Here is a 26590-nt window from a genome sequence, read left to right as displayed (position 1 = left end):
TAGTCCGTAGTAGGGTTGCCAACTTTTGAGTCACCCCTTTCCCTGCAACTGCAGTTTGATCTGAAGCAATTAGCAGGTGATCGTATTTAACTCAATGCTATTTAAAGTTCCACCTACTGATTGGGACACGGGTGGCGCTGTGGGTTAAACCACAGAGCCTAGGACTTGCTGATCAGAAGGTCAGCGGTTCGAATCCCCGCAACAGGGTGAGCTCCCGTTGCTCGGGCCCTGCTCCTGCCAACCTAGTAGTTCGAAAGCACGTCAAAGTGCAACTAGATAAATAGGTACCTCTCCGGTGGGAACGTAAACAGCATTTCCGTGCACTGCTCTGGTTCGCCAGAAGTGTCTTAGTCATACTGGCCACATGACCCAGAAGCTGTACGCCGGCTCCCTCGGCCAATAAAGCGAGATGCGTGCCCCAACCCCAGAGTCGGCCACGACTGGACCTAATGGTCAGGGGCCCCTTTACCTTTTCACTGATTTATATGGATTAGCCCCTTCTATGTGGCAGATAAGAAAGGTGGTTGGATGCAAAAGAGGACAGTTGTATAGAAGACTGAATTTCAGAGAAATTTTGAAGCCCGCAAGAGTCCCTGCTCTCTTTTTGCCCGCCCTAAAAATGAGCATGTTTGCTTTGGGTTTTGGGAGGTTTTACAAATGTACAATTGTGTTGTCATAAAATAAAGTACTTTTGGGAAATGTTTTTACTCTGCGGGCAAGATGGCAACAAACTGGGGATAACTTTTCCAAGTTCATTCAGTATGGATGATGTTGATATGGTATTGAGCCCCCTTGTTTGGGTGGAAGCCAGCCCCGCTGTAGTTTCCAGACAATGCAAGGATACATAGTTCTTTACTAAGACATATTCTGGTGTTTAGGGACATAGCAATTTGGAAAACCTATAGAAAACCCATGCTTAAGGATTGTCTTCCGTTCCTCCTCTGAATAAGATCAGTGGCTTTTAGTTTTCCCAAACTTTATGTAGATGCCATTTTACGACTTTTAGAGGGACAGCTTGTTTTGCTACATTTAGAAATTTTAAACAGGTGTTTTGAAATGGATACAACCAGTTTCCTAAATGGGTTCCTGTCATAGGGAATATTGGATGTGTGTGGAAATTTGGCAATTTTAGAAATCTGCTTGCTAAAATTATATGCCTAGAGCCAGCATAAATTATTTCTATTTTAATGTTTTCTGTGGAGAAATATTGTTTTGGTTTGTTATTATGGTATCTGCTTTGTGTTTTAATATTGCAAACCATCCTGATCTTCAGATGAAGGGCAGTATGAATGAATGAATGAAATAACACAAGAAAGAAAGGTTCTCTGCATATACTATCTGCTCACTGAGGTTTGTAGTATAAAATGTTGGTTTGTAATTATACACGTGCAACAAACACACATATGAATTCTGGTTTCTTCATTAAGGTCAGTGAAGCTAGATCACTCTCTGGCTGAATCCCTCTCTCTCCCTCTTATCTCTGCAGCCTTGCTCCTCGCTTTCATTCATTTCCATGGTATAAGCAGTCCTCTTGTGTTATCTTAAACCGAGAAGTTTGCAGAGCAGGGCTGGGAAAAGGATCAGCGTTTATAGCCAGCTTCCTTAATCTGTCAATTTGCTGAGTGGTGCTTCTGGTTAAAGTCATAAGGAAGCGTGTTTTATTTCAGTGGAAATATACTTCCTTGTCCCTTTCTAGGGTGCAGGATATGTCTTCCTGTGTCACAGCAGCATTCATTACAGGGGCTGAGGGAACAGGAGAATAGAAGGAACCATGTCAGGATTTTGGCAACATATCACAGGTATGGTTACCAACTTTCCTTCTTCCTTTTGTACTGGCTCTTGTAAATGAAGCAATTTTTAAAATCCTGCTCTTCAGCCCCAAAAGCCTCCCAGAGTGGCTTATAAATCACAAAAAATTCCCTGCACTCAGGCCTATGACAGCATGAAAAGAAAACTGGTCTGGGAGGGGAGAGGAAACTAGCAAACTCAAGTTCAATGTTAAGGATAGGTCTGATATGTTCTGTCATTTTGGTTTAGACAGTGGCTTCAAATTTATGTTGTTACCACCACTGGTCACAGAATAAATCCTACTATTGCTACTGCCTTTTACAGAATATATATCTTTTCCTGGCATGGAAGATAACATTGCAAGAAAACTCTTGTTTTCGTGTGCCAGGCAGCACTTTGAAAGGCAATGGAGAAAAGCTAGTAGGAGAAAAGTTGGCAACCTTATCCTTGGGTGGGAAGACGGAGGTTAACTCAGGCAAGCTGCACACAGTGAGCCACACAGTTCTCTATAAAACAGAGATCAGAGATACCATGCAAGAGAGTGGAGAGCAGAGAGTGCTTAGGCAGATGGGATTATTTTTTTAAAAATCATTTTCAATTGGGATAGAAATCTAAACAAGTAAAATAATGGGATTGCAGGGCAAAATAAGGGACTCACAGGTCCCCAAATGACCGCAGATAAGGCAATGGAGGACAACAGCAGTTACTAAGGTAGCCCAAACTACTGTTGGGCATATTTGAGGGAAGGTACCATAGTTCAGAAGGGACGTGGGTGGCGCTGTGGGTTCAACCACAGAGCCTAGGACTTGCTGATCAGAAGGTTGGCAGTTCGAATCCCCGTGACAGGGTGAGCTCCCGTTGCTTGGTCCCTGCTCCTGTCAACCTAGCAGTTCGAAAGCACGTCAAAGTGCAAGTAGATAAATAGGTACCGCTCCAGTGGGAAGGTAAACGGTGTTTCCATGCGCTGCTCTGGTTCGCCAGAAGCGGCTTAGTCGTGCTGGCCACATGACCCGGAAGCTGTACGCCGGCTTCCTTGGCCAATAAAGCGAGATGAGCGCCGCAACCCCAGAGTCGCTCACGACTGGACCTAATGGTCAGGGATCCCTTTACCCTTTACCTTTTACCATAGTTCAGAAACAGACAGAGGCCACCCACTTCCAGACAGGCTATCTATTGGTCATTCATCCTGATTTATTTGCATGGAGATTAGACAATGTAGGCTATTTATTGAGCATTTCTTCTGCTGTGTTTGCATGGGGGCTAGACGGCGTTGCATCAAAGCAATGCACCTCCCAGTGCATTTTCCCAGCTCTTCTCACACACAAACACCGACAAAGCATCCCAAAATGGCAGTGCTGATATTTACCTCTAGATGGCAAAAGTGGCTCATCGAGATAACATCTCACTTTATAGCTTCACAGGAGCCCACTCTGCACAAGACTGTTTTCTCCTATAGAAATATAAGGGTAGGACAGAAGCATTACATTGTCATATCTAAAAACTGCATGAGGGGGTACAGTTCCTTAACTAGGAGCTAAGCTATTACATCCTATTTACAAAGGAGCCTGGATTTCAAAGGTGATTAGCTAGATTTGTGGATATTAATCATCTTTGAGATTGAGGCTTTCCTGTAAATAGGAGCTGCAGGTGCACCATCTGTCAGCAAAAGAAGTCCTGAAAAAACAGCAAGAGTGGAGCCTGTGGGTGTAATCTCACCCTGTACTTTTTCACATTACCACCTTTCTCTCACAATATCCCTGACTGCATGATCAACTGTGCCACATGAGTTAATATTTTCATATTTGTTTAGTTTCTCAGCGAGCCGGGGTTTTTTAGCATAGCGGCATCAGTTATTTAGAACATGGTTCTTATTGAAATCAGAAAGGCACCTACAATCACTGCTTGCTGACAATGTTTTTGGTCCTGCCAAGTGTTTTTAGATAATTGAATTGATTTGTTGTTGGTCATCTGTTCGGTATTTTATGATCTTTTAATTATTGTTTCCTGGATATCAGTTTATAGGAATTCTTGGGTGGAATTCAATGTTGTGCTATGGCGATTGTTCCATGAGAGCAAGCAGTTCTGCTTGCCAGATGGAATTACCTCCCCCTTTTCTTTGCCACCTGAGGCAGCCACACTACTCGACCCAGTGAAATGGCCACTCAAAGTGGATGGGTGTGGGATCAATCATGCAGAAACTAGAGGGTACCCCACCAAAATTCCACCTTGCCCAAATCTTGCAGGATAAGGATACCCATACAACCCTGAAAGTGGCTAGGTTTCTGGTCGCTGTCCTTACCCAAAAGCGTTGCCAAGGAGCACTACAAGCTAATTAAGGCGCAGTATGTCATTCCATCTCATAGTATTTTATTGTTACAGTGGTGTTTTAGCGGCTGTTTTCTCCCACGTACACAAGCTGTTATTTATGTCTTGTTTTTATCTGTATGGGCCTATGGCCGTAATAAATATTATTATTATTATAGTGGATGGGTGAGAAGACAGGTGCCACCTTTGGGCAAAGGCCTGGCAATCCTATAGATAATTTGTACAGTTTTGATCATAATCCAAGATGATGCTCTACATACTTGGAGCCGGCCCTAACATTAGGCAAAGTGAGGCCACTGCTTCCAGAAGTTCCTCTAGCATCCAAATCTGCCTTCCTCCAGAATTTTTCCAACAGAGCTCTTCTGCGTTCATGATCGAGAATGTGCATAGGAGCAGTCAGAGATACACATAAATATCTGTGACTGCACGTGTCTGTTGGAGTATACAGCATATCACCTGAGCAAGGACTCGGAGACCATTTCGTCAGAGCTGGACAAACAAGAGAATGTCAAGGCCAGTCCTGGCTTTCTGGCACATGTCCCTATATAATATGCTGCGTGCATGTATACGTTCTATTTATACACACAGTGTGCGCATGCCGGAGCTCCTCGGTGTTGGAACTGGGTTGGGCATGTTGCGCCTTTGAGAATCTTTCTACAGAAACATGCAAATACATTAAACCCAACCACTCACGTTTTGTGACAAAATAATTCTCATTGGCATCTCCCCCCCTTTGTACTAAGGGGAATCACCTGGTGAACTGTTGCCTTTGTTCTAACCAGTGTTGAATTGCTGCTGTTGCCTGCTGGAAACTGCTTGATCCACCCATGACTTTCCCAGAATCCATTTGAGGGCCCGGAGCCACTGTTCAGGAATCACGCTGCTCCACGGAACATGACTAACGCTTTCAGGAAAGGATTTCATCCTCTGCACGTATTGTTAAAACCGTAACAATTAAAACAAAGGGGTGGGGGGAAATTACACCAGCAACCCCCAAGCGAACAAGACATGCTAAGAATACAAGCTAAGAGTATGGCAACATCTCTTGTTGTTCCCGATGGTAAATCTGTTTGTGCTACGTGTCCTAATTCTCAGGCGCTAAGGGCAGAAGTTCACATTGCACAGCAAATGACATTGACACATAATGATAATGCAGGAGTATGGGGAATTGCTAACTAAACATCCTCGCAGCTTTCCCTCCCTGCCTCCCCCCCCCCCGCCCCGCAATTTGTTCTTGTTTTCGTCCCAGCTGGGCTAATGTCTGGCTTGAGGGTAAACATCAGTGAGAAATGGTCTTCAGACTCACACTCTGCCCAATGATGCTAAAAGATTCTGCCCTGGAATACTTCATGAAGTATTCTGCATACAGCTACTTTCAGGATTATAATTTTGACTAGGACCAGCTCTAGGTTTTAAGGGGCTTTCCGACACTGGCGGGCCCTGGCAGGTTTTGGAGGCAGAGGTAGCAGCAGCAACGGCACTCTGATCAGCACCAGGTTTGGGAACCATTCGTTTAATTTCTCACAATGCCCTCAACTTAGGGTTGTGGGGCATTGTGGAAAACTAAAATGGCAGCTTCCAAGGTGGGCCCTGACAGATGCTAAGGGCACTGTGTGCTGACACTGGGCCTAATTTCATCAGTCGTAGTTCACATCGGAAAACTGCAATTTGCAAGCCATGCTCCTTTACAAACCAGGCCAGCTATCAAGGTCCCATTTGAGATGTCCTGATTTTAATATATGGCTGGCCTTGATTTTGGGTGTATTAAGTTCCTGCACCTCTCTTCGAACTGGGCTTATCAGCTCCTCAGGGAGTTGAGAAGCTTAATTAAGATCCTTAAAAGGACAAAGGATGCCACATAAATTCAAAGAATCGTTATAAATGTCAGTGCACTTCACAAGCTCTGGCAAAGTCAGATAATGAATAACAAGACCTTTAACTTTGTGATGTTTCCAAGCGTGTCTACTTATAGATACAGGCTCTTCAAAATAGCAGCCATAAAATGCTGCCATTTATAATCAAATCCGCATAATAATCTCTTTATTAAGAACTGGAAAATATAGGGTGTGTCTTAGAAGCAGCGTTTATACTCCTCTCTCACCCGGCCACCCCCCCCCCCGTATGATTCAGATTGCTCAATAAACCCCAGTTTAGCATCATTTCTCAACACACTGTCATAGGGACTGATTTGCTTCCCACCGTGATAGAAGCCAGTAGAAAGTGTGGCAGGGGGTGGGTTGACATTTATCATGACTGGTCCTTCTGAAATAAAATCCAGCCACGTGTGTCGTTTATTTAGCTGTTGATAATCTGCAAAACAAAACACCTTCTGAGACACCTAAAGGAAGAAGCTATAACTGAGGGATGGGGAACACATGGAAGTCTCATTTTCAACACTTACTCCTTCCAGATGGCCTGGGAAGAATTCTGCATGAGACCCTGGAGAGATGCAACCAATCAGGGCTGACAATATTGACCCAAATAGACCACATTTCTGTATTTTGTAGATGGCAGAGCCTTATAATGGGCACACCTTCAATCAATACACTATTGTTAAGAGTCATCTTTTAGCAACTATTGGTGCAATCCACACATTTATTAGAGTGGCTTGCTTGCATACAGAAGAATGCCTATTCAGAAGCAAACCACACAGAAACCAGGGTAGTTTATGTTAAGTTGTGGGTGAACATATCAGACGACACAGCGATTCTTCAAACAGCTCTTGTTTATTCACAGACCAGAACAGAACTTTAATACATAATACCCCTCCCCACCGAGATAAGGCATTAGTTACAATCATAGTGGTTCCATTACATACAGCAATACCCTTAATGGTTTCAGTAAGGCACATAAGCATATTAATTGACCCTATTCACCATACAGCTTTACATGTGCAGTTTGTCCAGTGAATAATCTTTTAAATATGCTGGGCGCTTGGAAACCCTGCTGGATCGCAGAGGGCCAGTACAGAACTTCAATACGTAAGTTTATTTCCATTGGAATATAGGGAGCTGCGTTTTATGGAGTCAGCCAGGCCACTAACCCTTCAAGCTCAGCACTGTCTACACACCAACTGGAAGAGGTCTCCAAGTTTCAGACCAAGATCTCCCCCAACTCTACCTGGAGATGTTGAGGATTCAACCAGGACCTTCTGCATGCAAAGCAGATGTGCTGCCACTGAGCTATGGCACCTCCAGGTAAACTTGGTTAGGACTGGGCTGCATCTGTGTAGCCCACCAACTTGGCCTGTGTGCAAGAAACGTTTGCACTCTGCGCATTATGGACATGGGAAGCTGCTGTGTACGGAGTCATACCACTGGCCCGTTTAATTCAATACTGTCTACACCAGGAATGCAGGACCCATAGCCCTCCTGATGTTCTTGGACTCCAACTCCCATCAGCCCCAACTACTATAGTCAATGGTCAGGGATGATAGAAAGGACATAGCTGGAGAAGGTAGCTCAGTGGTAGAGCATCTGATCTGCATGCAAGTTCAACCACCACCAGCACCAGAGAGATTCCTTGACTATAATCCTGGAGAGCCACTGCCAATCAATGTATACAGCACTGAGCTAAAGGAACCAATGATCTGACTTGCTATAAGACAGCTTCTTATATTCCTGTGGAGGGCCAGAGGATCCCCATCCCTTACCTACGTTGACTGGCAGTAGCTCTGCAGGGTTTAAGGTAGGAGCCATACCCAGCCCTACCTGGGATGCCAGGGACTGAACTGCGACCTGGAACTACATTTTGCATGCAAAGCATTCGGTCTCCCACGGCGTGTCAGCATATCATCGCCAGCCAGAGGTTCTGCACACGCAATGTGGAGTTCTGCCGACAGGACAGGATCTCAGGGCAGTGATTAGGTGGACCAAACCAACAGCCCTTCCATATATGGAAAAGTAATTCATCTTCATTTGCCACCACTGCCTTTGAAATGCACTTGATGTGGTCGCAGAAGTCATTAACAAGGTACTCTCTAGTACCCACCCCTACCCTGCTCACCTCCAGTGCAAATAATTCCTTAGGGGTTAAGGAGATTGCTGTTGCTCATAGCAAACAAACAAATCTCTTGCATGGTCTTGGAATGAGGTAAGTCCTTTACAGATAACCAGAAGCCACTCAGAAGAGGCATTCCTCAAAGGCAGAAAAACACTCAGACTTGGAAAAATCGTGATAGCTGCACTTTCCCTATCAGGCAAGCAGTGAACATTTACCTTTAATGAAAGCATTTAATCTGTTTGAAATGTCAAAGAAAAACGTATTCCCGCAAGAAGCCCAAAGGGAGATAAGCCTGTTATTGTGGAGGGTTGAGGGGCTGAAATCTTTGATCAAGGAGGCAACGTAACGTCAAAGATACTGGGACAAAAAGCCATATTGTGAACACAGAGAACTATGAGAAGCCTTCCCCAAACTGACGGTTTCACCCGGGCAGCTATGACCTTTTCTAAGTTACTTCGTTGTTCCATTATCCCCTCCCTTGATTGTACATTTCCCGGTTGTTCAGCATTCTGTGCACGCTGAACATGCCCAGTCCTTACCGGGCAGTTTTGGGATCTCCCAATATTTCCACCCCTCTAAATATTTATTTGTATTTCTACACCCCCTGCAAGCCTACCTGCTGATTCCTTTTCCTTGTATGGGCTACAGAAGGATCCACATTAGAATAATGAGTTCATTCTTAGTGTACAGTCAAACCCCGGTTGTCAAATATAATCCATTCCGGAAGACCGTTCGACTTCCAAAACGTTCAACAACCGAGGTGCGGCTTCTGATTGGTTGCAAGAGCTTCTTGCACTCAAGCGGAAGCCACATCGGACGTATGGGTTCTGAAAAACATTTGAAAACCAGAACATTTACTTTCAGGTTTTCAGTGTTCAGGAGCTGAAACGTATGATAACGGAGGTGTTCAGGAACCAAGGTTTGACAGTATAGGTTGAGCTCTTCCCTCCAACAACACCTTCCCCAGAACTCCAGGAGCTCTTGACCCTCCTCAATGTGCAAATAAAAGCGTACTGTTCAAAAATTATTTATTTATTGTAGCTATGTTCAGCTTGTCCTTTTATAGAACCCAGAGTGGCCTACAGCGAAGAGAAGCATAAGATGGGTCTTGTCTTCACCACCTGTTTTTTATCCTCACAAGAAAGTTAGGCTCAAAGGTACCTAGTGAGCTTCATGACTAAGCAACCTTGTTCCTTCTCAGTCATAGCCCAACACTTAAACTACCGCACCGACATATAATTTTGATAGTCTACACACGAGCATGGCAACCAGGGTCTTCAAGGTACTTTTAATGCTGCATATGAAATGCCTTTAAAGGAGAAGGAAGCAACTATCCAAAATACGAAATAACAATCCTTCTTATTCACTTGTATATGCAAATACACACACACACCCTCATAATGTGCTCTAATTACTTATCACAGGTGATAATTGTGAAATAACCAGCCTCATATAATCCACATGCTTAAATCTAATTAAGACACAAAAGGGTTAGGTTCGAATCCCTGCAACGGGGTGAGCTCCTGTTGCTCAGTCCCAGCTCCTGCCAACCTAGCAGTTCAAAAGCATATCAAAGTGCAAGTAAATAAATAGGTACTGCTCCGGCGGGAAGGTAAACAGCGTTTCCATGTGCAGCTCTGGTTTTGCCAGAAGCAGCTTAGTCATGCTGGCCACATGACCCGGACGCTGTGTGCAAACGCCGGCTCCCTTGGCCAATAAAGCGAGATGAGCACTGCAACCCCAGTCGTCTGCGACTGGACTTAATGGTCAGGGGTCCCTTTACCTTTACCTTTAAGCTGTCCTGCCAGGCTTAGCCTAGGTCACTTCCCCTCACTTTGGGAAGAAGGTAATCAAGACTATTGTTCTTCTCTAGTCTACCTGAGAAACTGAATGCTGTATGGAAAAGCACATGAATCTGACCTTTAGGGACTTTTTAACTTACCAGATATGTGGTCTTTTTCTATGCCAGAGAAAGAAGAAAAGTTTGGAAGAAACTTGGAAGGGCATATTCTAAAAGTCTAACAGCCTATTTTCCCACACTTTCCTTTGCTGCGTATTTTGTGATTTTAAATCCTTGCTGGGGTTCTTCCACCAAAGAGTACTTGTCCCAAACTTGGCGTCCAGGAATTTTCCTTTCTGCACCTATTTTCCATTACACATAATACCACAGTTTGAAGATATGTCCTACGGAAATGACTAATTTGCACTTTCAAACACGATGCATGTATTAAATATATAAGCTAATCCACCTCCCCCACACAAGGTGCTTAAGAACATCAACAATAAGGCCCTAATAAAAACAACCAAATGCTTGATTTATTTATTACACTTATATACCATGTTTATCTTCCAAGGAGCTCGAGGAGGTGTGCGTGCATGGTTCTTCTCCCCATTTCATCCACACAACAACCCTGTGAGGTAGGTTAGGCTCAGAGATGGTGACCGGTCCAAGTGAGCTTCATGGCTGAGTGAGGATTCGAACCCTAGCCCTCCCAGGTCTTAGTCCAACACGCCAACCATTACGCCACGCTGCTTAACAATATCACTAAATCAATGAACATCCAGATTAAACCTGGCATACAAATCAAGACTAAATAATACCAGACCAATACTCAGACATAGGCTAGCGGGGCGTGGGGGGAGAGGGGGTGGGAATATGAGGCGCCCTTAATGGATACCTGTAAGTCAGACCTCTCTGCCCTTCCTTTTCCACATAGTTTGGCAAGGGTTGCGCCGCTTCCTCTTGCCAAGTAACTCTCATTAAATCCACTTGAAACTCCAATGAACCCTGCAGGCTCTCACTTAAAAAGGAGGCGGGGGGGGGAGAGGGGGGGAAGAAAGCGAAAGGCGGGGAAGAGATGGCGCTCAGCAGCTCCTCCGCTCCAGACACGGAGCCCGTCCTACCTGTGCGCACATGTTCCTAACCGCGCCAAGGGCTCAGGTAACACGCTTCACAACACACACACACCCTCCCATCGGGTTAACCCCTGAATCCACCCCTCCGCTTCTTGCTTTGAGTGGCAGGAGGCAACTCTCTGGCCCTGCCCAGCAAGCCTAGCCGTCCGCCACCCCCCTTTTCTCGCTTTTTTTTCCCAATCAGGAGGGAAGAACAGGAGTCTGGGAGGGATTTCCTGCGGAGAGAAAGAGTGATCGGGGCGGCGGGAGGAGGCGGCGGGTGGGGGGCAGAGAAAAGGAGGCGGCGTCGGCGGTGACTTTACAGAAGAGTTCCCAGGCGGCCTCTGAAAACTGACTAGACTAGTCAATTTCAACCGGGGTCGACGGTGCCCCTGGGAAACAGAAGAATGCGAGATCGGGAAAGGGGGGCACGGACGGCGACGGGGTGGCGAGCCTGAGTTCTCGGGTTCCCTAGACTTTTGCTTGCGCGCACACACACAAACACACACACAGGCGCGCGCGCGCGCTCCCAGGCACACGCGCCCGCCCGCGCGCACACACACACACCCCTCGCTCCCTCCGGCACCACAAAGTCCTCCGAGCCCGGGAACTGAGAGGAGATCAAAAGCATTTTTTTTTGCGCGCAAGTGCGCGCTTCGGAAGCGGAGAGAGGTCAGCCAGCTAGCCCGGCCGCCCGCCCCTTGGCTTTTGCTTTGGCCAAGCTTTGCTCGGCGGTGGAAGGAGATTGCAGAAGAGCAGCCAGCCGGTGTGACACACACACACACACAGAGAGAGAAGAGTGCGCGCCTTTGGGCTTTGCAACTTGGTGCGCCGGGCAGTGCGCGGATCTCTCTGGCCGATGAGGTGAGTTGGGCGAAAGAAAGAATTTGCTGGTTTTGGGGGGGGGGGCGGACCAAGGTGGCGGCGGCGGCGGAATAGGAGTAGTAGGGGAGCGGCAGGACCAGGGGAAAGGAATCGCACTCTTGCTTTGCTGCCAACACAAAGGTTTATTCCTCTCCCCCCCCCCACGCCTCCCCTTTATTCTCCTTATTTGGTAACTCCTCGGTGCCTTGTGTTGCAGATTGCAAACTCTCGACTCGGCTGTGTCCAAAACTAAAGCTCCGCTCCGTCCCGCTCAGCCTTTAGATCTGTAGAAATCAATGGCTTGTTAATTGTTCTGGGTTTTTTAAAAACAACTTATAAAAATATATATACTCGATTGCCAGGGCATTATATGGCAAAACGCGCTCACAGAACACGAGTTGCTTCCCTTGATTTGTAAAGTCCCTTTCCAAAACTGTTCCAAGGTTTGAGATACACACATAGATTCATATAGATTCCTGCCGCTCCGCTCCTGAAGATTAGATTACTATTCTCCTTTCTCCTTCCATCTCCTCTCCCCAAATTGATTTCCTTGTAACTCGCTGTCTTTGCAGCTATTGGGCACAATTAATGAGGTTTTTTTTTATTTAAAAAAATCTACCCGCGGTTTCTCACTGGAGAGGGAGAAATGTTGCCAGTTTTCAGGTGATTACGTCTCTCCTTTTCTCTCTGCTGTGTGTACATTCATTGCATGAAAAATGATACATCTGAAACGTTTGCTGCTGCGATTCAAAGGTTGCCTCCGACCTCCTCAGTAACCTTTGCTCTTGGCTTTTCTTTCCTGCTGCGGGAGTGTTTCTCTTGCCTTCCCCCTACAGGGCTGGTATTTTTAATAACTGTTGTTCAGCATCTTTAGTCTCCCTCTTACATAATGATCCCGCTCTTCTGCCCCCTCCTCTTCCCTATTCTGCCCCCTCCCCAGTTGTTTGAGGAAGGAATGTTTCAGATATTGAGAGTTCCTCCGCAGGTAGAGTCCTGAACTGTAAGATTAGATTTCTCGGCTAGGAAGGATGTTTACCATTACTTTGTACTCCAGACCACATTCCAATGGGGTGGAGACACTATCCTGTGTCAGGGCAACACCGTACATGTCCAGATTCAGATAAAGGTGGGAAGGTGTGCCAGATTAAACCCTCCCGTAGAGTTCATTCCTGGTGCCTAGATGCAATAGGAGCAATCAAAATCTAAATCTAAATTGTGTGCGTCTTGTGCTGTCTGCTGACCTTAGTATTGCAGAGTTCATGGGGCCGTGGTGTTTTTGGATGTGATCCAAAACTCATCAAGTTCAGTCTCTTTCGGACATACAACAGACACAGGAGAGAGTGTTATTTTATTGCACCTGTATTATATCATAGGACAGGGAAAGAGAGCAGGAGGATTGGACAGAAATGCCACCAAAGGTCTGCAGGACGGTGAAGGATAATCGGTTTTGCTACTGACCCTAAACTTTCGTGGAAAACATTGCATTTGAAAAAGCAAGACAGGATGTGCTGGATGGAAAATCCTCTTGGTGGACACTTGCAACTCTCACCTGATCTCAGTGGGTGGCTACGTGCCAGAGGCCAAGCCTGCCTATCAGTTGCACCCTCTAACATGGAAGATCTGACCCTTAACCCAGATGTATGGGGCAGGCTGTAATTACTTAGTGATGGGGAAATTCATTCTGTGCATGCATCAGGGCACTCTGCTATTATGTCATGTGTTTGAAGGCTGATTCCCCTGGGCTGAGCAATGCCTCAAATTAATTCCTTCCCAGCTGGGTGAGAAGGGGTGTCTATGGAGCCCAGGTTGTTGTTGTTGTTGTTTATATGTATGTTTATTATTTAAAACATTGGGGGGGGGGACAGTTACGACTCTCATTGTAGAATTTGAGCGGATGGGCTCTTCTGTTCATTCTGCAGAAACTTTTCCAGGAGGAAATGTTTAATACACCATATCCAATCCCACAGCTCCAGTTTTGGTAATTAACAAACCTCTCATACCACAAGGGGTTGTTATTAAATTAACCCAGTGTTATCTGTTCTGACTGGCAATTCAAGACCTTCTTTCACATTACCTTCTGACTAATCTTTTATCCCGGAGATACTGTGGATTGGACCTGGTGCATGTGCGCTGCAGTCCCTCCCCTGCTGAACGCTCTTTTTTCTATACATATATTTTTAGGGGTTTTTTATTAATATAAAATAAAAAATGCAAACAAACAAAAAACATAACCAAAGTTAAAAAAAGAAGAAGAGAACTTCTCTAGACCAGAAATGGAAGAGACTTAAAGTGCTCATTGTGGTAGAAGAATATATGGACTCTTGACTATTGCAGAACTTTACATTACCACACTTCCAACATTTTCTTATCTCTCAGCACACTCCCTTTGCCAGTCAAATCTCCTTACTTCTCTCAGTCTTCACCCTGCTTTCTGAACATCCCCCAGTGCAGTATTCGCTCATCTCCTTTCAAAGTCTAGTTTTCTAGTCTGAAGAACTAGCAACACATCTCAGGTGTTCCCTTTCAGTTATCAGTGAGGTAGCATCCAACTAGTCAATGAGTAGGCTAGGTCTCTTCAAACTTTTCAGACCCAGGACCCCTTTCTTAACCTTTAACCATATGTTTGCATGGTGATAGTGCTCAGGCTGTGGTCCACTAGTGAGTCTTGACTGTTGAAGATCAGTGGTGGAAAACCATTGACAAACATTCATGAAGTTATGATCCTACATGGTCTTCATGCATGGCGAAGGTGGAGGGAACTCCTTGCTCTATCTAAATGGCACCCTTTCTCCTAAACCATCCTAATCTGGAGTTTATCATTAAGCATGGCCCAGCCATTTCCTTATGGTGATTTTCCACTCCTCTGCACTGTAACATCTAGCACTAAACACCATATAATTCCACCCTACTTTGTGGAGAACTTGCTTGCTACTGTCAGATGCCTTCTTTGTTAGAGACTGGGAAATGCTCTGTTTGTATCTCTTGACAGTTTAATGCATCTTTGATCAAGCTCAGACATAATTTTATATTCATGTTCTCCCACCTCACCCCAGTCATTATATTGTATGTGCATCTGAATGCGCATCCTTTGTTACCCAGTACTATAAATTCATCTCCACATTAATTCAAGTATGTGTCTTTTGACTGCCTGAGAGGGGCCGCTCTGTGATCAGTTTCAAGTTGTGACAGAGGGCTTCTTGGATTTTCACTTATCGGTTGTGAGACAAATAATTCAGCTCTATTGATGTAGCCACCACCATACCTTTTGGGTCATGGATTTACTTTACAATTCAAATTCCAGTGGGTTGTTTTTTTGTGGCAGTGTGGAATTCCTCTTAAATATTCTTTTCTTCCTTTTTACTCCCTTCCTGAGTCAAGGTCACTCAGATATTCACTGGGCAGGAGGTCAATTTTATTCCCATCCCAAGACCATTTGAAGATTCAAATCTTTCTATTGTGCTGGATTAACATTTGAAAGGGCCATCCCAGCTATTCTGCCGGTTTGTCCTTCAGATGCTGTGAGGATGAGGTGGCAGGGATTATACCTTTTTATCACTTCTGCATTGGCAATTGAGGCAACAACTTCTGCCTCAGAGCAAAGGTTGTAAACAGCTGAGGATTCTCAGGGTTGTCAGAACTTGAAGGAAATGGGGATTTGTGTGGTGATGGAAAGTAGAGAGTGTTAAGTTACCGCTACTAATGGGGATTAGTCATTGTTGACTTCAAGCACTTTATTTGTCCACATCCACCAAGCTCTTCACCTTTCAGTTTATTCTTCCCAAATGAAGAGGAGATGGCCTCAGGAAACAGCAGAAGAGGCAGGTTAGGTATGCAGGAAACAGTGCCGCCAGTTGAGCTGTTTTCAGTATTAGGCCTTGTTTCAAAACCAGCAGGTGCCCCCCTTCTTAAATATACTGTAAGATGCTGATTCTCCTTTCTTCCACTGTGGCTGTGACTGTCAAGGGATGCGCCTTCATTCAGAATGTTGCTGCTTCACAGAACAAATTCCAGAGCTGTACCACATTCCTCCTTTTTTTTTTTTTTTAAAAAAGCAGCATTGTTTTAGAAATCCCCTAGATATCCACAACCTTTTTCAGTTTTCCTCCACCCTTTGCTCCCTGATGCTTCTGGGCTCAGGGGAAGCGACCCAGGAGAGTTATGTAAGAACTTCTAGTGTATATATATCATCGCGCTCCAATATCCTCTCAAAGGGGTTGCGAGAAATAGGCCAAGCGCTCAAACTAAGTTATTGCTCAGAGTAGGCCTGTTGAAATTAATGGGCTTCTTCATTTCAATACACTGAAGACAACCCTCTATTGTTCATTTTTTTGTTTTACTTTTTTAAATGTTTCATACAACTTTCCCACAGAACTCAAAGTGGTTTGCACGAAAAATAAAGAAGGCAAGGCATGTAAACAAAAGCAAATAATTATAAATCACAATACAGTGGTGCCTTGCAAGACGAAATTAATCCGTTCCGCGAGTCTCTTCGTCTTGCGGTTTTTTCGTCTTGCGAAGCACGGCTATTAACGGCTTAGCGGCTTTAAGAAAAAGGAAACAAACTCGCAAGAACTCACAAGACGTTTCGTCTTGCGAAGCAAGCCCATAGGGAAATTTGTCTTGCGGAACGACTCAAAAAACGGAAAACTCTTTCGTCTTGCGCGTTTTTTGTCTTGCGAGGCATTCGTCTTGCGAGGTACCACTGTAAAAGTATATATGAGTGCCTCCACGAAATTTAAATCCTTGGCCAAATAGGAAGATCTTACTGTAGATGTGGCGAACCTCTGGCCCTCCAGATGTTGTTAAGACTCAAGCTCCCCTGAACTTCAACCAGTATGGGCAAGAGCGAGGGATAATGAGAGTTGTAGCCCAGTAGCACCTGGGGAGCACTTGGTCCCCGTTTTACAGTCTTTTTGGGAAGGCAGCAATGTTGGAACCATCTTACCCGCTTCTGAGTAAAGGTTTCAAAGTTTGGGGGCCACTGTTGAAAAAGCCCAATCCTTGACCACTGCTAAATAGTGACCTCTGGCCACTGTTACATAGAAAGAATGGATAACGTTGCCTTCTCCCAGGTATGTCATAGATATTTCATAGAATCATAGAGTTGGAAGGGGCAGGAGAATCATCTAGTCCAACTCTCTGCAATGCAAGAATATGCAGCTGTCTCTTATGGGGATTGAACCTGCAACCTTGACTTTGTCAGCACCAGGCTCTAACCAACTGAGCTATCCAGCTTCTGACTGGATAGGCAAGTGGGCTTCTGTGGGGACAGATGGATCTATATCCATCTAGCTATCACATTTGTATCCTGATCTTTCCTCTAAGGAACTCAGGATGGTGGTTTTTTTTTAGTGCTTCACATTTTTCAGGTGTTTTCAAGGGGATGGCTTAAAACCAGGAAACACATAATGTAGGAAATGGGTATGTTAAAAAGGGCTAGAAAAGTCGGTGAGGATTTTTGCCCTTTCAGGGTCCAGAAGCCTATGATGAGTTGCCATTATGGCAGGACTACTAAATTGATATCCAAGTTCTCTGGCAAGGACCACCTTGGTAGATCTTATTTTGAGCCAGGTTTCACTAAAGTTTAGCCACCGAGTCTGTTTTCAACCCTGAAATATGTGAAGTCGTAATTAGTTGAGTGCCTCTGAGTGTATACAGAGTACCTTCTGCTTCACAATGAGTAATTCCTATTAGTTCCCATGCATGTGGAAACAAGGGGGAGGGGGGGTAGGATTACCAGACAGGCTTCAACAGCTCCACCTGGTCACTTAAAAACCCCCAACCCAATCAAGCCCTGCATCATTGCGAAGAAGGATTAACTTGGCAAATCTAGTTGAGTTTTCACTTTCCCACCATGGGCACGGCTGCTCTGACACTCTGAAATTCATTCATTACTTGAATCAGCCTGGGAATGACCATATGCTAGTTAACATGCTTTAATCTGCCTGAAATCCTGATGCAACTGGAGTGTTATTTCTGGAGACTGTATTTGTGTCTATCAGTTCTAAAGAAGGGAAGGGTCCTTTTTTCTGCTATAGCAATCCTGTAGTTCTATATGGTGTATTACAGGGTCCCTGCCCACGCCTGGTTTTTTGCAGACCTTCTCTGTTCTCATATAACTTCTGCATGATTCAGGTAGTAAACAGAGGACTAGATCACTCATGAATGCACATCACTCAAGAAGGACTCTACTCAATTAGACCAGAGGTCTCTCTAGCTTAAGGGACGCGGGTGGCGCTGTGGGTTAAACCACAGAGCCTAGGACTTGCTGATCAGAAGGTTGGAGGTTCGAATCCCTGCAACGGAATGAGCTCCCGTTGCTCGGTCCCTTCTCCTGCCAACCTAGCAGTTCGAAAGCACGCCAAAGTGCAAGTAGATTAATAGGTACCGCTCCGGCGGGAAGGTAAACGGCATTTCCGTGCGCTGCTCTGGTTCGCCAGAAGCAGCTTAGTCATGCTGGCCACAGGACCCGGAAGCTGTACACCAGCTCCCTCGGCCAGTAAAGCAAGATGAGCGCCGCAACCCAAGAGTCAGTCACGACTGGACCTAATGGTCAGGGGTCCTGTTACCTTTTACTCTCTAGCTTGGCATTCTGTTGTCAGCCCTGGCTAACCAGATATTTCCAGGAAACCCGTAAGCAGGAGATGATGGCAAGAGTCCTCCACCATTGTTTCCCATCAGCACTTGCTCTTTAGGGATATATTGCCTCTGAACATGGAGGCTCTACTTAATTATCATGCCTAAGCAACTGATGGGCCTATCCTCCTTGAATGTGTCTAGTTCTCTTTTTACTTGCTGCCTCATCACCTGACGACTCGGTACTTCCCATAGTTTTTCCCTCCTGAGTGGAAATGCTGCAGGGGGGCAGACAGGAAAATGGTTTGAGGGCAATGGGTTAAGCTCACACACAGACACACACACAAACACAAACACACACACACACACACACACAAACACTTCTCCCATGGCCTTTCTTCACTTTCAACCAGAGCCTTTCAGAGCTGCTTTTTGGTGTTGATGGTGATGGAAACCACTGCAAAACTTCTACCAGCTTGATCACAGGAGTCTGGACATCGGTAGCGTCAAGACTAGATTACTGCAAAGCAGTCCATATGTGACTTCCCTTATAGTTGCTCCAGAACATGTTGTTGGCACAGAAAGATGCAGCATGGTTGCTTTTAGGATTGAGATCCTGCCAGCATAGTACATATTTGCTTAAAGATCCGCAGTGGCTGCTGATTTGCTACTGAGCCAAGTTCAAGGTTTTTTTTCTATTAGTATATGAAGCCCTTAATAGCTTGGAACCAGTTTGTTTGAGGGATTGCCTTGTCCCACGTGTGCCTGTCTGACCTCCCTCATTCTGCGCAATGTGGGCTTTTGTAAGTGCTGTTTGTTCTGCATTTCCAAGAAGTTCATCTTTTCAGTGTGGCAGCACACCTGTGCTTTGGGACTCCCTTGCCTAATAACATTTGGCAGCCATCCTCATTAAGCTGATTCAAAACTTTAATTTCAGCAAGCCTATCTGGACAGAAAATTTCTTGTTCTCAAGTTCTCCTGATTTTATTTGCATACTATTATACAAATACTAGTAGAATGCTGATTATTTCACTGATTCAGATCGCTTAGCGATTTTGTGGATTAAGTGGCTTATAACACTGTCACTGAAGCAGGTATAAATAACTGCTGCTGTCAGGTAGTAGATGGATCTAGGTACCAGGAATGCAAAAGCACAAATACCTTTGATTTTTATTTGTTGCTTAAAGAAGTCAGTTAGTGCCTGTTTGTCTTGTGTGGACAAACTTTGCTGCTGAAATCTGCTGCATCTCTAGATCTGAAGAGTCCCTTTAGGATGTACTCACTAGGTATGGGATAACAAGGTAGTGGTCTTCGAGACGTTTAGGACTATTACTCCAGGTCCCATCACCCCAAGCCAGCATGACCAATGGTCAGGGATGATGGTAGTCCACAGCTGCTGGAGAGCACCACAATGGCTGTCCCTCACTCAGATGAAGGTATCAGAGCAGACATTTCTGTAGTATGCACGCCGCTGCCTAATTGTAAGCAGCAAGAAGCAGTATGTTAAGATGGTGGCTGGGAAGTTGCCCTAAATGAGAAGAGGAAGGTGCTTTGTGCATTATTACATGCAGTTGGGCATTAGATTTGAATGGGCACATTCAGAAGGGCTGAAACTGCATTACAAGATCATCGCTCAGCATATAAATTTAGCTTCCCAGTGGGTGCAGTGGTGATGCACACACAGAGGTGCCAACTTGAATAAAATATTGGGGGAGGCAATGGCATCAACTAGGGGGGCGCACACCATTTGAATGGCAATGCCCATCAACTGGGTGTAGGGGAGGCTCAAATATTTTATTAGGGAGGCGAAGGAACCTTGGCCCCAGGAGCACACATCCACAACACGGTTTTGATCACCTTGGGTAAGCAGGCGGGTGATCTTCTGAAATGGGGAGCTCCCTATGATTATGAAGGCTCCCTGCACAATTTTGAAGTGGGTTGGGGGCAGAGCTACTGCGCTTCTTCCCATGCACCCCCTCCCATCATGTTTTAACACCCAAAGAGGGCTAGTAAGTTTTTGGATTCTGAGCATCGCCTCAAAGCCAGATCCAATTTTTGGTAGAAGTAGCTTGGTGTGAACACTGCCTGTTCAAACTGGGACGTTGGTTGAGTCTTTAGAGCAGGCTTGTACTGTTTGGCAACTAGGGAGATGAGTGTGTGGTGAATGTTCTACAGGTGAACATGTCAGTGCCTTGATAAGTGTGGTTACTGACCTCCATCTCTACCTTTATGATTCCATCTTGATTGCTTTACCTTAAGGCAACCTGTTTATCTGAGGATCTCCCAGTGTTGTGCAAACACCAATTCAAGCCCTCCCTAGCTTTAAGGGAGGTTGTGTGTGTGTGGGGGGGTGAGGAGTGGAGAAGCGATATAAAATATAATCTACTCAAGATAAAAATAAAGTCAGCTGCGTGGTGAGGTTGTGTAATTCTTCCCAAGATGCTGTGCCCTAGAAATATGGTGCAATATCACAATGATCAGAGTAATTTAGCTGCTGAAACGGATTAGTGAGGGCAATGATGATGGATTGCCTGCCACCCAAAACCTTTCATTCTATAGCAGAGAATTGACCCCCATTGTAAGAGAATCTTCCCCTGGGCTTCCTTTGGCACTGTGCTCCAGGCTGTAGTAAATATGTCAGAAATGTACTCAGTTGATTTAATACATTTGCATTTATTGTAATAACTCTTGGATAGAAATTGTGCGTGCATGTTTTCCTCATGTTCCACATTCTGCAGAGATTACAGCTGCACATTTTCAGAATAAAAAAAAGGGTAACTTGAAACTATCTTTGCTTGCCAGAGCAGTGTCCTGTGGTATCTGACATATCTCAAAACGTGTGTCATGTTCAATCATGGTGGGTGTGTTTACCACTGAATGTTACTTGCAGAACCCAAGGGGCAGCAGAATTCTGAGGCTGGTGGGGCAGATGAGACTGTTCACCCACTCACTAGTCCCATTGCTCTGTCCTTCAGTGGCATCTGCATAGGCACCCCACTCTAACCTGGGGTGTTTATATTTGTTTGGGTATTAAAGGACAATTGGGTGGGAGCAGCCATTGTGCATCAGACAAATTCCACCAAGCCCAACATCCTATGCGGTTCTTGATGTTACACAGCAGGAGTAAGGACTGAATGCTGTTTCCTGTGTACCAGTTCAAGGTCCATGTAGATGGATCTGATTTCTCTCTTTGCATTAAACCTCCAGGGACCTCCAGGTGTTGTCCGACTCTTAGCTCCCACCAGTCCTAGCCAGCACAGTTGATGGAACTTGTAGACCGTCAACATCAGGGGCAGGGGCTGGGGTGTGCAGGCTCCCCATCTCTGTACGAAACATAAGCGAAAGTGGCTGCCATGCTGTATTTGAATAATAAGCAAGTGATCTAATGAACGTGCATGGCTGCTGTCACACCACTGATGATCGAATATCTTGGACAGCTCTTGCAGAATATGGAACATTGAGACCAATTAGTTTTAAGAGGGGAAGGTTCTAGGACCTCATAGCAGTAACAGGGCAGAATATTTTTTTTGAAACCCGAAGGCATGTGTGGTGCTTTTGCTAAAGTCTTTGAAGATACAGGAGAACTAGTGCTGTGTGTAATGTTTGGAGGATTAGATTTCTGAGCACAGTTGCCACCACTCCTGGTTACTTTCCTTTATCCTCATTGAATCTTCTATGTACTTGTTTCACGAAGCCCAGCTTTCTATCTTGTCTCTGATCTTGGATTTTTCTTTTTCTTAGTAGTTGGTCAGAGTAGCAGAGAAAGTGTGTGTGTGCATGCGTACGCATACACAGCAAACACATATGAACGGAAAATAATTGGAATTCAGGATTTGGTTGGGCACAAAATTCCAAAGAGTCAACAGCCTTTTTGAAAACAGATTCTGTCCTTCATCTTCACAGGTATCTGAACAACTGCTCAAGTGCTGGCTGCAAACAATCCGGATCTGCAGACCTGAAGCCTCGAAGGATATCTCTTACCTGTGATGGGCCTGGTATTCATCTAGGAAGAACTGGAGATTGCTTGGGACACCCCGGGCTTAGCGAAATATAGCCCCCTGGGTTGCCTGGACCTTTTAACAAACAATTAATTTCTCATTCCTGACTTCTACAAACAGCTGGGATCCAGTCCCTAAGTGCTGAATTACCATCCATTTAATTGACTGAATATTCTTTAACAAGGCCTCATCTCCTCTCCATTCCCTTGTAAAGGAGTGCAACTCCCGGTAGCATTTATCATCATTAACAGAGACTTTTTTATGTACTGTGGGATTTCTGAATATATTTCATTTGTTTGGCTTGCTCCCCCGCCCCCCACTTCTCTGGTGGAGTTTATCTTGACTAGTTATCGCACACACACGCACACACGGAGCACTCCGATGGCTTCGTAAGTCAGAGGAGCAGCTGCCCTTATTCATGATGGGGCGAGAGCAGGAGCTGATCCAGGCTGTGAAAAACGGGGATGTACCTGGTGTGCAGAAATTAGTGGCAAAGGTCAAGGCATCCAAAAGCAGTGAGTATCTCCCTATGTCTTATTTCAGCATTCTCCCATGATTGGTCAGCACCCACCAGTGAGATCATAAGAGTCTTGTGACTGTTGGCAAAGAGCTTTTGGTTACTGCAACAAAAGGGATATGCAGTGGCTGGTGGTTGCTTCCAGGCCAAAGGTTGAAAGTAGCAGGCTAGTCTACAATGGGCAAACAGAACCTCTGGAGCATGGGCCACATGTAGACCACCAGTCATCAGATGCTGGATCTCTGTAGCCCATGCATGCCCTCTCTCCCTTCTTGCTGTGATGTGCTGAGAAAGAGACTTCATTTTTTGGGTGTTGCATCATAGAAACCCAGCAAGCTGGCCATGGAGAAAAGAGAGCAGTCTCTTTCTCTGTGGGCAGCTAGTTGCGTTTCCACGCTACACACTGAGAACAGTCTCTTTCTCAGCACACGGAAGCCAATGAGGTGTTCATAGAAGAAGAGATCCTTCTCTTTCTCCCAGGGCAGCTCGCTATGCTCCTGTGCTGGGTCCTGAAAATTCTGGATTCTGGCTAATATGAAGACCACAACCACTTCTCTCCACCCCTTCCATGGGAATGCAGACATCCAGCGGAACAAAGCTTCCCTGCCCCTGACCTAGAACAAAAGGCGCCTTCATGCATTACAAGGGACACAGGTATAAGTTGTCTTTACACAAGTGGAAGACTTGTTGACATGTGCAGCTCAGCTGTTGCATCCCTAGTTTGTACACTCATTGAATGTACCATGTGAATACCCCTAATCAGAGCGTTCAATGGGTGGGTTCCATGAATCCTAGGTCTTAACACAACCGCAGGAGGCAACTGTTGCAGGAGTGGGGAACTTTTCTTGCCCTAATTTTATATAAATCCATAGGAGGAGGAACCATAAAATACAGCATGGGCAGGATCTGAGTGTAGAAGTGTAGGATGTGGCTCCAGTTGTTATTGCAGTGGGGTGTGTGGACTGTGAGTTGCAGACTCGGCTCATGTTGCTTCTGATAGCTAATCTGCAATAAAAGGAGACCTTGTCATCATGGTTGGCCTTGTTTCCGCAACACTTTGCTTTTCTTGGTCCCAACTACTTCCCAAGTGTCAGAAAGCTCAAGTGGTGCGGGAGCTGTGAGCAGACAGGATTCCACAACAATGACGAAGGATACTTTTTTTAAAAAAGAAAATTAAAATAGATGCAGTGAGAGATCCTTTGTGGTGAAGTGCATTCAGGTTGCAGTTACTGTGGGACTTGTTGGGTTTTCTGTTTGGAGGAATGGATCAAGATAAGAGTCACCCCCTTCACAGGTGAGAGCAGCCTTTCTCAACCTTGCGTTCCTAGAACTTGTTGACAACTCCCATCATTCCTAGCCAGCATGGCCAGTGGTCATTGATGATGGGAGTTGTGGTTCAAGAACGTCTGGGGACCCAAGGTTGAGAAAGACTGGGTTAGAGGTTGTGGATGGAAAGTCATTGACTTAACACAGATGTCTCCTAAACCCACTGAAATCAACGGGCTTGAGTGATTCAGGCACTGCTGGATTGGCGCCAGAATCTTTTTACTTGCCGTAATATTGCATAACAATGGCCGGCAAAGCCACTCGTCTTGAAACCTGCACATTAAACGAGTCCTGCTTCTCTAACCTGTTGGTTCTGCCATCCTCTGTTGTGTATCCTCCTAAGGCAGGAGTGGAGAACTTGTGGACCTGTAAATGTTTCTGGGCTGAAACTTCCATCATCCTTGACAATTGGCTAGGCTGGCTGAGGCTTTTGGGAGATGGAGCCCAATAGCATTTAGAGGGCCACAGGTTCCCCAGCCTTGTTCTAAAGTATAGCAGTGTAAGTACAGTTGTAGCAGTCTGAATCCTTTGTACACATGTGAAATATTCCATCTTTCAGCTCCCAGGGAGAGATCTGCTCAGGGTATGGCTGACCTCTAGGGAGCAGTAGGAAGCTCAACCTGTGACCAGCTCTATGGGTGCTGTTGGGAGGGTAGCAGCCCCCCAACCCCAGTGAACCATAATCCCCAGATTCAGTAATTCAGGTTTTAGCAATTCTCAGGAAAGAAGCATTTGGGAAAAGTGAGTATAGGTCTTCCTTATATCACTCTGCATTGGTGATATGGCGGCTCATTCTCCCTTTGCCTGCCATCTTGGATGTGCAAAATTTTATCAATCAGGAAACATTAGGAGTGTTGGAATCTGCCTGCTACTATTCCTTGCTCTACAGCCCAGGTCCAGGGCTTCATTTGACCCAGTCGGAGCTCTGCCTTCTCTCTCCTTCAAAAACTTTGACTGGCAACCCCCATCTAAAACGGGGGCCCTGTGTTGCTAGTTGCCTTTTCCTGTTGTGGATGGAAGGTTTGGAGACTTGATTTTCTTTAGTCCTTTCAGTGTTATACTTAGGTGGCTGACTTTGGGCTTGAATCTTGTGGACCACTTTTCAAAACAAACCATGTTTGTTTGTTTAATCAAAAGAAACAATTTGGTAAGAGTAAGAGCAGCTTGGGTTCATGCATTCATTAATAGGGAACAGTAACTGGACTGAGGATTAAAAAAGGAAAAAACCAGGAGGAGATAAAAGCGCCTGGGTCAAGGGCTGCAAAGCTTCTTCTGATTGAGAAAAGGATGTAAGGAATTTCCCTGGTGCTGGGCTTAAAGGACAGATGCTTTGGCTACCCAAAAGCTACATCTGGGGGACATTCTCAAGGCTCTGACACAAGAAGCCGGATTACATAGAAGGATACCAGTGAGGGCTAAGGCGCTGCTCAGTGGTTTTGTGGCCGATATAAGGGATTTGGGTGAGAATTTAAAAATAATCTGCCAGGAAAGAGATTGGGGCATGGGGCTGTGGGTGGCGAGAGTCTGCTAAGACGAACGTGCCAGCGAACCGTCCCAGAAGAATTTCTATACACCTGCTTTGAAGAGGCTGGGAATAAAGGGGTGAAAAGACTTGTTCCAGTTTTGTCTTCCATGACATAATGCTAGGGGTCGCGCCATCCTTTGGGGGCCAGTGGGCACCTTTGAACTTTTGAAAAAGCACTGTGGGCACCAGTCACAAAATGGCTGCCACAGGAGGAACGGCATAATGCTTAACACATCTTGGTGTGTTGGATAATAGCCACTGGCAGATACTTAGTTTAAGTGGATAACTGTCAAATATTGGCTGTATGTAGAATTAAAAAAATTAAGGGTGAAAGAAAGTGATGCTCTTTGAAGTAAAAAGCCAGCTTGGCTGAGGCATCTCTTAAATAGCAGTATGATGGGCCTTTCCACTGAGAATGAAAGACACAAATATGTTTGGATTGTACCTACAGGCCTTTATACCTAATCACCTAAGGGCTCTTTATAGATGGCTCCTGGATTAAGGGTGCCAATGGACAACCTCAGTGGTGGGTAACCTGTAGCTCTCCAGGTACTTTGGGGCTAAAACTTCTCATCAGTTCTAGCCAGCATGACCAGTGGTCAGAGGCGAAGGGAGCTTCTTATCCCACAGCAACTGGAGGGCTACAGGTTCTCTGCCATGGCCTTCTGAATTTTTCCTTACCAAAAGAAGCTACTCTGCTTCTTTTGGATGGGACAGTGCTGCAGTTCCTTCGACAGCAGGGGTGGCGGCGGCAGGTTCAGCCCCCACCCTCCC

General features: G+C 45.4%; 1 protein-coding gene and 1 long non-coding RNA gene across 5 annotated transcripts in view; one reads left to right on the top strand and one right to left on the bottom strand.

Annotated features, from left to right (window-relative positions):
• Positions 1-666: 666 nt before the first annotated feature.
• LOC308470717 lies at positions 667-11149 on the bottom strand. Its single transcript, XR_013982592.1, has 3 exons — positions 10794-11149; positions 3155-3238; positions 667-1743 (listed from the first exon to the last, which is right to left on the bottom strand). It is a non-coding gene; the product is annotated as an uncharacterized lncRNA (long non-coding RNA).
• A 210-nt stretch (positions 11150-11359) lies between these two features.
• Positions 11360-26590, top strand: part of CASKIN2 (CASK interacting protein 2) — a 99708-nt gene continuing 84477 nt past the window's right edge. Inside the window, exons 1-2 of one of the 4 annotated variants that reach the window (XM_080993594.1) lie at positions 11360-11874; positions 22354-22963. In XM_080993594.1, the coding sequence (XP_080849720.1) occupies positions 22867-22963 (97 nt within the window). In that variant the 5' untranslated portion in view covers positions 11360-11874; positions 22354-22866. The remainder of the gene's footprint in view (positions 11875-22353; positions 22964-26590) is intronic. The other 3 variants (XM_080993593.1, XM_080993596.1, XM_080993595.1) reach the window with 3 other exon arrangements.

Source organism: Podarcis pityusensis (genome assembly GCF_964106645.2).
Source record: "Podarcis pityusensis genome assembly, chromosome: 2".
Lineage (NCBI taxonomy): Eukaryota > Metazoa > Chordata > Lepidosauria > Squamata > Lacertidae > Podarcis > Podarcis pityusensis.
Note: the sequence above shows the minus strand (reverse complement) of the source record. Positions and strands in the feature narration are given on the sequence as shown.